General features: G+C 44.4%; 1 protein-coding gene across 2 annotated transcripts in view; it reads right to left on the reverse strand.

The window, feature by feature from the left end:
• Positions 1–11590: 11590 nt before the first annotated feature.
• LOC114024842 (nuclear body protein SP140-like protein) overlaps positions 11591–13099 on the reverse strand; it is a 38596-nt gene continuing 37087 nt past the window's right edge. For both annotated transcript variants that reach the window (XM_027838035.1, XM_027838034.1), the window contains one exon: positions 11591–12027. In XM_027838035.1, coding sequence (XP_027693836.1) covers positions 11914–12027 — 114 coding nt within the window. In that variant the 3' untranslated portion in view covers positions 11591–11913. The remainder of the gene's footprint in view (positions 12028–13099) is intronic.

The following is a 13099-nucleotide window of genomic DNA, read 5'->3' on the forward strand; positions in this document are numbered from 1 at the left end:
CCTGAGAGAGGCAGAGGTAGGTAGGACAGGGAGCTAGCTGACCTGTTGGGCTTCTCTAGTCAATTGGGGAGAAAGAGAGAGAGAGAGAGGGACAGAGACAGAGACAGAGACAGACACACACAGATAGAGACAGAGAGATGGAGACAGACATAGAGACACAGAGACAGACAGACAGACACAGAGAGACAGAGAGAGAGAAATATATGAGCAGAAAGAAATACAGAGACAGAAGGAGGCAAAGAAAAGAAATATGGATGCAAAAAGAGACAGAGAGACACAGAGAGAAATACAGGGACAGAAAGAGAAATACATAGAGAAAGAGAGGGAAATGCAGAGACAGAAGGAGACAGAGAGAAGAAATATGGATACAGAAAGAGGCCGAAACACAGACAGAAACACAGAGATAAAAATACAAAGAGACACAGAGAGAAATAGAGGCCAAGAAAATGGATGTTCCCATCACTTCACTTGGAGGCAGATTGGGTACACTTCTGTCCACATCCAAGTTGGTGTTATTTCTAACCCCCCTCTCCACCACTTTCCCCCTCCCTACCCTGCTGGACTCAGGAAAGGCCTTGTGAGGGTCAGCTTGTCTGTCTCTTTGTCTCTGCCTGTCTCTTCTCTCCTCTCCTCACCTGGCCTTGGTATCAGCCACCGCCAGCTGGGCACAGGTGGGCTATTTGACTCCTGGCAAGTGTCTCACCTTCTTTCTGCAGTGAGACTATGAAGCCAGGATCTTGGCAAAGTAACATGAGAAGGATGAGCCCGATGGCACCTGAGCTGCCCCCTTTGTCTCCTGATTCCTGTGCTCTTATACCCAATTCCATTCATGGAAAGAACAGAAATACTCCCATCAGAGGAACCAATCAGGATTCTCAGGAGAGCTTCTGAATTTAGGGGTGTGACTAAGTCTTGGAGGAGGTCTGGAGTATCCAGGGGTAACCCGGGGGCTTTCCTAAGTCATGCTTCTGAGGTTCTGAGGGACGTTTACAATTCCATGCAAACATGAATTACTTAGTCAGCATCAGTGACAAGCAACCTGGTGAGCAGGTGGGGCTGGCCTGGGTGAATTCACTTCCCCCCCCCAATGCTGCTCCTGCCCTCACCCCAGCCCTGGAGGGAGTCCAGTTCAGTCTGGGGAGGACCTAAATAGAGCTGGGAGTGGGACCTCTAATTCTGAGATCCTTAGCTCCATTTGTGAGATTTCTCTGCCTGGGTCTGGCTCAGATCAAGGGTCAGTGCCTAAGGATGGGCTTCACAGGGGCCTGTGCTCAGTGGGCACAGTTTCATGACTCTGTGTGTGTGTGTGTGTGTGTGTGTGTGTGTATGCGTGAGCATGTGTTTGACTGATGGGGGAGAGGACCAGATCTTGTGCCATTTAAGTTGGAGCCTGGGTATAAAAGAGACAATAAGCCTGACCCTTCCCAAGCAAAGGGGTAGGACCCTCTATAGGACCCGCAGAGCATCAGGGCTCTCAAGCGCCATCTTCCCGAATTTATACCCAGCAGGGATCCCTTCTGCAGAAGCCCTGATAAGTGGGTACCTAGCCTCTCTTTGCACACCTCCTGTGGTGGGAAGCCTACCACCCCCCTGAGGCAGCCCCTTTCCACTGGGTGATAGGAAGTTTCCTGACATCTAACTTAAATTGGATTTTTTGAAATTCTTCCTCCCCCCATTGCTTCTGGTTCTGCCCTCTGGGGCCAGGCAGACTGAGGATGACCCCTTCTCCACATAACACCCTTTGGATACTTGAAGACAACTTTCCTGTCCCCCAGGAGTCTTCCCTTCTCCACTAGCCTATCCTTAGAAGGCACAGACCCAAGGCCCTTGACCATGCTGGCTGCATCCTCTGGACAGTTTCCCAGCTTCTAAATGTCCTCCTTAAATCAAAGTGCCTAGTACTGAGCACCTGACTCCCAGCAGGGCTCTGCCTGGGGCAGAGGACAGAAGGACTCTATCACCTCCTTATTCCTAGAAGCTCTGATGCTCCCACAAGCTTCTCTGGCTGCCACATCACACTTTAGGTTTAAGCATTTTGGGGAAAATCCAGCCCGTTGCCCTGAGCCACTTTACTATCTTTGAGAGTTCACTGACACTGACTCAGTCATCCCATCCTCCAGCTCTATCAGGATGGAGTCCATCTGAGTCAGATGGTCTGAAATTCACCCTGGGTGGCTAGGTATTCTCTTACTGTCTCTCTACCTATCTGGGGAATCCAGATGAGCTATGAACTACTTCTGTCCACCCCAGTGCAAAGGGAACTCTCCTTGGTAGAGAGGGGAGAAGCAAATGAAGAGCTGAGCAGCGCTACCTCCTCTCCATCACCATCCTCATCTGGAACATGGAACCCATTCCTCCTTTGAGGCTTCTCTTTCCTGTTAGAACCATGACCCTCCTGTTGGCTATTACCTGCCTCTGCTTCTATCTCTTGTGCATGTCTCTGAGAAATCAAAGTTGGTTGGTGAGTTCCCAGGGCAGCCGTTTCTGTCTCTTTAGATATCACCTCTTTATCTTCCTTAATTATTATTATTATTTTGTTACTTCACACACACATCAATGAAATTAAAGACTTAGTCCTAGACCAATTAAGTCTTGAGCCTGGTTTCATCAATCAATCCATAAACATTTCTTAAGTGCCTACTATGTGCTGGGTATTGTGCTGAGCTGTGGACATACAAAAAGAGGCGAAAGACAGAAGCTTACAATCTAATGGGGGAGACAACAAATATATACAACACAAGCTATATATAGCACAAAGAGCAATAATTACCAGAGGGAAGGCACTGGGTTTAAGGGAGGTTGGGGGAGGCTCCCTGTAGGAGGTGAGATTTTAGTTGGGACTTAAAGGAAGCCAGGGAGGTCAGTAGTTGGAGCAAGGAAGGAGAGAATTCCAGGCCCTGGGGACAGCCAGAGAGAATGCCAGGAGGCAAGAGGTCGAGGATCTTGTTTCTGTACCAGCAAGGAAGCCATTGTCACTGGATTGAAGAATGTGTGTTAAGGAGGAAGGTGGGAGGAGACTAGAAAGGTAGGAGGGGGATAGATTATGAAGGGCTCTGAATACCTAAAGGCAGCTAGGCTGATAGAGTGCTGGGCCTGAGGTCATTAAGACCCAGATTCAGATCTGGCCACAGACACTTACTAACTCTCTGACCCTAGGTAAATCACTTAACCTCTACCTGCCTCAGTTTCCTCCTCTGCAAAATGGATTAGACCTTACCTTGCAGGGTTGTTGTAAGGACAAAATGAGGTATTATTTGTAAAATGCTTTTCCTAGTGCCTGGCACATAGTAGGTGCTTAATAAATATGTGTTTGCTTCCCTTTATAAGAAAAACTAGTCTAGTCGACATGGATTAGATGATGCTCCTAGCGCACATCCACTGCCTCCGGACTAGTGAATTCCCTCTCGCTGGAGGTCTGCAAGCAAGGTCTGGAAGACCACCTGTCAGGCATATTGTAGAGATATGGGTTGGTTTGGAAGGATCCTTCTACCTCTGACATTCAGTGACTGTGATAGACTGAGTATCTCAGCACCTTAACATGTCCTAAGACTTCCTAAGGTCACAGACTCACTCCAGACTGTCTCTGCCTCATATTTTTTCTCACTTCTAGAGGACTTGTGCCCTTGGGGACTGTGGTGGGATTAGAGAGATGCCGTCACCCATGTCTTCCCCTGGGGAGGGATGCCCTCTGTGCCCCAATGTGCTTCCTCCTCAAGAGGAATCCTTAAAACTCTCTCTCTGCCTGACCCTCCACCCCACACATCCCCTTCCTCTCTCTTCTCTCTACGATGTTTCTGAACTCTCAGGTTCATGGAATCCAGCTGACCTTGAAACTTAGACAACACTTTTCTTTCCTGTGGAAATGAGCAGCACAATGGAATCTTTTCCCTCTACAATAATTGCCTCCCAGAACTGTGGAGAGAAAATGAAAGAAAGGAAGGAAGGAAGGAAGAAAAAGAAATGAAGGAAGTTAGGGAGAAGAAAGGAATATAGAGAGAAAAAGAAAGAAAGAGGAAAGGAAAAGGGGAAGAGAGAGAAATAGGAAGGAAGGGAGAGAGAAAAAGAAAGAAGGAATGAAGAAAAAAGAGAGAGAGAAAGAAAAGAAGGAAGGGAGAAACAGAGAAAAGGAAGGAAGGAAGAAAATGAAAGAAAGGAAGAAAGAAAGAAAAAGGAAAGAAAGAAAAACCTCCAACAAATGAGCCTGCTGCCATGCTCCCCTGAGTTGCTCAAAGTGATGCTCCCTTTGCCCTAGGGGGTTGGGTGCAGCAGCCCCCTACTGCCCTTGTCTAGGTTTGTTTAATAGTGTGGATGTCAGGAAGTGTGAGAGCAGTCTCTAGTGGCTGGGACATGTGGCACAGTTCTCAAGGCCCAGGACTCACAAGAGAACTTTTGTTGGCTATCTATTTCTGGTTCTCAGGTTGCCCACCACCTTCTCTGTTTTATCTAGCTTTGGGTTAATTAATGCTAATGGGGACAGCAAAGCCCCAGGGACATTAGCAAAGGAAGAACAGGACCCGATGGCAGGGCTAGATTTCACATTTTTTATTTAAACATACACACTCATTTCTGAAATCAAGAACGCTTAATTGAATTTCACTTCATTAACGACTTCTTCAGTTGGGCCCTGATTCTGCAAACTCAGCTAGTAGAGTGGGTGTAATCCATCTGCCCACAGGAGATAGAGACCCAAGGCCTCCCACTGTTTGGTGTGATTAAGGTGGGCCACCTGTGGAATTTATGGACTTTCCACAGAGTCTAAGGGGTTTTTTATTATTTAGCAAGGATGCTATAGAAACTGAGTCCTCTCCACTAAGTGACTATACACAGATGCTCTGGCCCTGATTCAGTTCAGAGCCCCTGAGTGACCTAGCTCATAGCCCCTGATTGAATCAGCTGAGATTCCCTGAATGGCCAAGCCCAGATCCCCTGAGTGAGGAAGCTCAGACCCCTCTCTTCTTTTCCCCACCCAACTGAACTCCTTTGGACTTCTCCTCTATGCCTTGTGGTGGTGGTGGGGGTACCTTCTTCCCCTCACCTTTTCAGCATCCTTTTAATGTGTCATCTTCCCCTGTTAGATCATAAGTTTTTTAGGGGAAGGGACTGTTTTTTTTTTCATATTTGCAACCCCAGTGCCTAGTGACCTTCTCCTCCTCCTCCTCCTTCTTCTCCACCTCCTTTTCCTCCTCCTTTCTTTTCTTTTTTTTTTGGAGGCAATTGGGGTTAAGTAACTTGCCTAAGGTCACACAACTGGTAAGTGTCTGAGGCTGGATTTGAACTCAGGTCCTCCTGACTCTAGGGCCTGACATGCTCTATCCACTGTAGTGCTACCCAACTGCCCCTGTCCCTATTCTTCTTAGCCTATCTGCAGCCTTTGACACAGCACTTCCTCAGGTTATCATTCTACTGCTCTCTCCTGGTTCTCCTACCTGTCTGCTCACTCTTTTTCAGTCTTTTTTCCTGGATCTTCATCTGCATCATGCTTGCTGACAGAGAATATCCTCCAAGGCTCTGTTCTGGGCTCTCTTCTTTTTCTCCCCAGACTCTTTCATGTATTGATCTCATTAGCTCCCACAGTCTCAATTATCATCTCCAAGCAGATAACTTTTAGATCTACTTGTCTCATCCTAACATCTCTTCTGACCTTCAGACTCTAACTGCCTATTACATGTCTCAAACTGGATGTCCTGTAGACATCCTAAACTCAACATGTCCAAAACTGAACTCATTATCTTTTCCCCAAAGCCCTCTCCTCTTCTTAACTTCCCTAGTATTGTTGAGGGCACCACCATCCTCCCAGTTACACAGGTTCCAAATCTAGGTGTCACCCTCGACTCCTCATTTTCTATCTCAATCCACCCCACCGTCCTGGTATCACATGCAATCAGTTGTCAAATCCTCTTGATTTTGTCTATCAAATCTTGCAGTCTTATCTCCCCCTAATACAGGCACCATCAAGGAGCAGACCCTTATCACCTCACACCTGGACCATTATTTTTTTTTGTTTGTTCGTCTCCCTACTTCCAGATTCTCCCTAGCCCAGTCTACCCTTCACTGAGCTGTCAAACTGACATTCCTAATGCACAGATTTGACCATATCACACCTCCCCTCCCCTCAATCAACTCTGGTGGCTCCCTATCAACCTCTAGTATCAAATAGAAAATCCTCTGTTTTGCTTTTAAAGTTCTTCACTGCCTTTCCAATCTTCTTATGCCTTGTACTCTGGGATATAATGTCACTGGTCTCCTTCATGGTCCTTGTCCAGGACATTCCATCTCAGGACTCCAGTCATTTTCACTGGTTGTCACTCATGCCTAGAATACGCTCTCTCCACATTTCCACCTTCTGTCTTCCCTGGATTTCTTCAAATCTCAGCCAAAATCTCATTTTCTGTGTGAAGCCTTTCCTAGTCCTTTCTTTTTTTTTTTTAAGTAAATTTTATTTTTTCAATTGGCAAAAAATATGCCTTTTCTCTCATCCAATTGAGAATGAAAGAAAAACAAAATCCTTATTACCATGCATGATCCCATACATGTTACAAACATGTATGGTCAAGCAAAACAAATTTCTGACATTGGCCATATTCAAAAGAAAACATTTCTCTCTCTCTCTCTCTCTCACTGGGTACAGAAATAAATCTCATTCATGACAGAAGCAGGAGGGAAAGGAAAGAAGGGAGAAAAGGAAATTAGAGGGAAGGCAGATTAAAGGTAGAGTTAGCTCCAACCCAAACAACCTAAGAATGTACAAAAAAAACTGATGGCTCTTTTAGAGGTGGCAAATAATTGAGTGTCCATCAACCGAGGAATAGTTTAACAAATTATGGTATATGAATATGTGATGGTGTATTTTTGTGCTCAAGAAGTAATGAAGGGAATAATTTCAGAAAAACCTGGAAAGACTTATATTAGCTGATGCAAAGTGAAGTGAGCAGAATCAGGAGAACAATTTATACAATAACAGTAATATGGTAAAGACAAACATATATTTTTATATATATGTATATAATGTATATGTTTTTGCATATAGTACATCTCATTTTGTACTGAGAGTTTGACTTTTCTATCATGGTGGGTAGCATGTTTCATGATAAATCTTTGGAATTTTGGTGGGTCATTATGCTGATCAGAATTCCAAATCTTTAAAGTTGTTTGCCTTTACCATATTGTTGTCATCGTAGAAATTGTCCTCCTGATTCTGTTCACTTCACTTTGCATCAGTTCATAGAAGTCTTCCCAGGTTTCAATGAAATCATCCCCTTCATCATTTCTTACAACACAATAGTATTCCATCACATTTACATACCATGATTTGTTCAGTCATTTCCCAATTGATGATTACCTCTTCATTTTCCAATTCTTTACTCCATCAAGAACAGCTATAAATACTTTTGTACCCCCATGGGTAGAATTTCTTTTGCTTAGGACTAGTCTGTCTCTTAATGTACTCTCATTCTTTTTTTTGTGAGACATTTGGGGTTAAGTGACTTGCCCAGAGTCACACAGCTAGTGAGTGTTATGTGTCTGAGGCTGGATTTGAACTCAAGTCCTCCTGACTCCAGAGCCAGTGCTCTATCCACTGTGCCACCTCGCTGCCCCTTATACTCTCCTTCTAATTCCTTCCTCTCCCTTATCATCTTTCCCTTCCTGTTGAATGAAATGTATTTCTGTACACTACTCTGTGCATGCCTGTGTGTGTGTGTGAACATGTGTATTCTTCCCTCCTTCTAGGAATTTTGTCTAATTAGATTTTCTCCTTGATCTGTCTTCCAAGTCAGTTTTTTCTTGTTACATTTTTTCTGTTTTTTCCAGTCTTTTGACTTTGTTTTAATATTTTTGATGGTTTCAAAAAATCATTGGCTTCTATTTGGTCTATTCTATTCTATTTTTATTTTTTTTTTAGTTTAGGCAATGTTTTGCAGCTCTTGTGCCAAACTGCTAATTCCCTTTTCAATTCTTTCTTTCATAACTCTCATTTCTCTTCTAATTTTTTCCTCTAGTGTTCTCATTTCTTTGATATCTTTAACTCTTTAAAAAATACCTTTTGCTTCAACTCTTACAGGACTTCTAGTTGAATTTGTGGCCAAGTTGTGTTTCCCCTTGAGACTATACTTGTAGGTGTTTTGTAGTCATCCTCTTCTTCTGGGATTGTATCTGGAGTATCCTTGTCACCATGATAGCTTTTTATGGTGGGATTATGTTTTTGCTTGCTCATTTTTTCAACCTACTTCTTCACTTTGAACTTGATGTGAAGGGTGGATTCTGTATACTTCTGAAGGAAAGTATACTTCTGTATACTTCTGGGCTAGTCCTGCTGCTACTTTCTTGGGAGTATTGAATGTTAAATTATTCCAGGACCTCAGGGACACGCTGGGGACCTGCAGGCTTTCAGTACTGCTATAGCAGTCTGATCCAGGGTAAAGTCTGATCACTATCCCCTGGGCTGAGCTCTGCACATGTCTGACCTGGGTTTGGGTCTGAGCGATAGTAAACTGCTGCTGTATTCAGCCCCCATTAGCCAGCTGGGGAGTTCTGTTGCTTTAGAATGACAGACCCTATCATCTCCCCTTTGGTCTGCGATTCCTGAGCTGGTTATTCCTTTGCAGTCTTCAGACTAGGCTAGAAACTGGAACAGAGATGCCTCTTTTCTCAAGGTCTGAGCCGCACTGGTGCTTGCTTCTGAGCTTGAATTCCACAACTCAGTCCCTGCTGTGGCTCCTCACCCTTGACTGCCCCACCCCAACCTGGGCACAGGTCACCTTCTCAGTCTGCCTTGGATCTATGACCTAGAACTGGTTAGTCAACCACAAAGCTGCCGGTTCCCGGCACAACGTCTTGGCGTCCTGATGTGAGTCCTCTTTCCAAGGTCCTGGAGTGCTCTCTGGAGAATACCATTGGCAAGACTCCATCACCGGGGCCTGCAGAGCTCTTTATCTCCCTGTGCTGATCCGGAGTGGAGAAGTGACACCCTTTGATTTTTTCTTGGGTTTCCCCATCAGGATTCAGTCTGGCACATTATCTAAATATGTTTGGGGGAGTTTGGAAGGGGGGTCAAGGTGCTTGTTGTACTTCTTCCTCATACTCTGCCATCTTGTTTTTGCCCCCAGCCCTCCTTAGCCTTAATGCCTCCCCTCTGAAATGATCTCTACTTTATCTTGCATACATCTTACTGGCACATAGCTTTTTGCATGTCATTAGACAATAAGCTCCTCGAGGGCAACACCTTTCTGCACATCCCCTATCACTAGCATGGTGTCTGGCACATCAAATGAGATATTGGTAAAAGTGCTTAGCACGGTGCCTGGCACTTAGTAGGTGCTATATAAATGTGTATTTCCTCCCCCTGGTACGTAGTAGGCACTTAATAAATGCTTGTTGAATGACAGTTCCACTGATGTGTCAAAAGCCTCCCTGAAGGGAATAAGGACAGGACATTTGTATCTCTTGCTCATGCTTTATCGATGATTAAAATGTTCCCTATTTGATTGGCAAAGATGGCAGGAAAATACCCTACTTCCAGAAAAGTAGGGTATTTTCTGCCAAAACACACATGGAAGGAATCATGTTTGTGCTGTGGAAGACACATGTCCTCATGTTGGAGGAGCCAAAATGAAGCCAACTTTCTCCCATGGTGCAGGGGTTGCCAGTTTTCCCCTGACTTTGCTCCAGGGTTTGCCTTTTTTTTGGTAAATTTTTTTGTTTTAAACTTAAATACAAAATGAGAAAAGAAAAAAAGAAAACATTGCCACATGCACAGAAGAGGATTCAATACAAAACAATAAATTTCCATTTCAAGAAAACCTATATGATAAATACTACACATTGTTTTCAAAGTTGCCCAGCTTTTCTTTGCTTCCTTGTTGGTTTTCTTTTGTTCTCTGCTGTGCACTTTTTACTTTATTTTTTTCTCTTCCTCCCCCCCCCCAAAGAAGGCTACAATTAAGCATGGATATATATATATATATATATATGTATGTATGTATGTAAATACACGTATCAGGGTTTGCCTTTTAAGGAATCTTTTGGAGGCTCTAGCAGGTAGTGAGCCCTAGACCACCCAGGTAATCTGTGGCAGAGGAGGATGTTAGTAGGGGGGAAGCATTCACCCATCTTAACATTCCCTGCCAGGAAAGATGAAGGCTCTCCCTGATGCCCCACTTTTATTCCTACCTATAGGTAGTCATTGGTGTCATTGGCTCATCCCCTCCTGGTACCTGGTTGTGTGGATATGAACTCACAGGACCCTCTCTTGGAGTGGTCCAGTTACTTTCCCTTCCCTGCCTTCCTGTTACCTCCTTCTCCAGCCTCACCCTCCTGATTTGGGCCTGACCATTGCCCCCAGTGGGATCTTGGGAAAGTCCATTGGGAAAGTTTCTGGGCCCCAATTTCCCCATCTGTAGAATGAGAGGCTTGGACTGGCTTGGCTCTCAATACTACAGCATTTTGTCCTCTGCAGTTCTTGTTTAGGAAATTCCCCTTCCAAGGGCTTGGCTGCTAATCATAAATCCTGAATTTGCCCCAAGGTGCTGGTGACTTGAGTTGCCCTGAGTCTGGGGAGGATAGAGGAAGAGAGGACCCCTGTATTTAAATATATTTTAACCAAATAAAAGCATCATTTCATTTTTTAAAAAGGAAATATGTTTACATTCTAAAAATTCTGTAAAGTATAGAAAGAAGAAGAAGGAAACAAGGATTTATTAAGCTCTTCCTATGTTCCAGGCACTGTGCTAAGCACTTTACAAAGACCCTATGACCTTCGGAAGTCACCCTATAGATAATACACATAACTACCACCTCTTTTGCCTGGTATAGGATCGACTGTCCAAGGGCTGTATTGCTCTCTCCCTGGAGCCAAGCCCAGCATGCCTGGAGAGCAGGCCCCTCCTGAAGGCATGCTTCCTTCAATCCCCAAGGCAGTATTTACTTTCCAGGGCATATGATGTACAGAGAAGGACAGAACCCAACTCAGGCATTGGGGTCCCTAGGCTGTCCTTGGCCCTGGGCATTTGTTAACACATGTCCCTACCTGGCTTACTCACTAGGCAAACTTGGGGCGGGGCAAAGGTTGTGGCTCAGTGTCTGTGTGGACTAGGAATTGGAAACTGCTTCCCCTAGGGGCCCACAAAGATGCTCCAAGCTGCCAGGCTCCCCAAGTCTGGTTTTCTTGCTGTATATGCTGACAGAGCAAGTGAACTGGGGGAGTGCTTGGGCCTCTGAGGGCAGGACCCTGCCTGGGTGGGTATGCAGGGACATGTTATGGGGTCATAGAAAGAACACAGGACTTGGGTCAGAATCCTGGCTCTCACCCTCACTACTTATGGGACCTAGGTCCAGCTCTTTCCCCTCTCTGGATTTCATTTTCCTCATATGTAAAATGGGGGGTGGCACCTAAGATGACCTCTGAGGTCCCTTCCAGCTCTCAATCATTCCTAGGCTCCTGTAAATAAGTGTTTGGTGTAGGAATGAATGAATGAATGAATGAATGAATGAATGAATGAACGAATGAATGAAAGCAGCAATCTCAGGTCAACGGGCTCACATGGAATTGTTCTGGCATTTTGGGAGTGTAACAAAAAGCGTTATGACTCTGTTGTAAACTCTGTGGTGGAAATGTTTAATCTGGAATATGGAGCATGTCACAGTAACCTGACAATTACTTGTTCGACCAACCAGAAAAGTCCTGAATTGAAACAGAAAGGGGAAAAGACTGCTAGCACGGTCAGCAGAGCTGAGGACAGCCTCCTTGTGCCAGAACGGGGAAGGCCAGTGAAGAGGTCAGTCTTGCAGCCCCTGGCCTGGGGATTGGAGACAAACCCAGAATTTCCCAGTCCTGACCAAGGAGGAAGTAGCATATGGGGCTGGATTGGTTCATAACTAGTAAGGATCCGAATGAAGACTAGAACTGGAGGGAGGGAGTCATGGAGACATTGGTTGGGCCACTTCATCTGCTTCCTTAATATCAAAGACCTCTTTGAAATCCCTCTCAAACTTTGCCTCCAACTTTGCTCCCAGATGACCAAACTGGTTGTCCTGAAAGAAAAAAAAAGCTAATGTTTACATAGCACTTTACAAATATTATCTGATTTGATCATTACAACAACCCCTGGAGATGGGTGTTATCATTATTTCCATTTTATAGATGAGGAAACTGAGGCAGGAAAAGGGTAAGTGACTTGCCCAGGCACAGTAGGTGTCTGAGGCGGGATTTGAATTCAGATCTTTCAGACTCCAGCTACCATATTCTATCAACTGTGCCACCTACGCACTAGACAAGGGACAACTGGAACGCTGATATACTGTTAGTGGAGCTGTGAATTGATCCAATCATTCTGGAAAGCAATTTGGAACTTTACCCCAAAAGTCACTAGACTGTGCATGGTTTTTGACTCAATGATGCTACTATTAGGCTAATATCAGAAAGAGATAAAGAAAGAGGAAAAGGAACTATATGTTAAAAAACATTGATAGCAGCTCTTTTTCTGCGATGGTAAAGAATTGGAAACAGAGGGAATACCCATCGGTTAGGGAAGGGCTGAATGAGTTATGGCATATGAATGTGATGAAATATTATTGCGTTGTAAGAAATAATGAATGGAATGGATTCAGAGAATTCTGGGAGGACTTCTATGAACTGACCCAGAATGAAGGCAGGAATTTATACCATAGCAACAATATTACAAAGACAAACAATGTTGAAAGACTTGAGAACTCTGATCGATGCAATGAGAATCCACAATTCCAGAGAGCTAAAGGAGTGTGTTACTCACCTCCTAACAGAGAGATGATGGGCTCAAAAGGCAAAATGAGACACATATGTTCGGATATTTGCTTAGTTGTTATAAGAGCTTTCCCTTCCTCCTTCCTTTTCTTCTTTCCTTCCTCTCTCCCTCCCTTCTTTCCTTCTTTCCTTTCTTTCCTTCTTCCTTCCTTCCTCCCTCCTTTCCTTCTTTTCTTCTTTGTTTCTTTCCTTCCTCCCTTCCTGCCTCCCTTCCTCCTTTCCTTTCCGTCTTTTTCTTTCTTTCTTTCCTTCTTTCTTTCTTTCTTTCTTTCTTTCCTTCTTTCTTTCTTTCTTTCTTTCTTTCTTTCTTTCTTTCTTTCTTTC

This window comes from Vombatus ursinus, unplaced genomic scaffold (assembly GCF_900497805.2).
Source record: "Vombatus ursinus unplaced genomic scaffold, bare-nosed wombat genome assembly UNPS02014825.1, whole genome shotgun sequence".
Taxonomy (NCBI): domain Eukaryota; kingdom Metazoa; phylum Chordata; class Mammalia; order Diprotodontia; family Vombatidae; genus Vombatus; species Vombatus ursinus.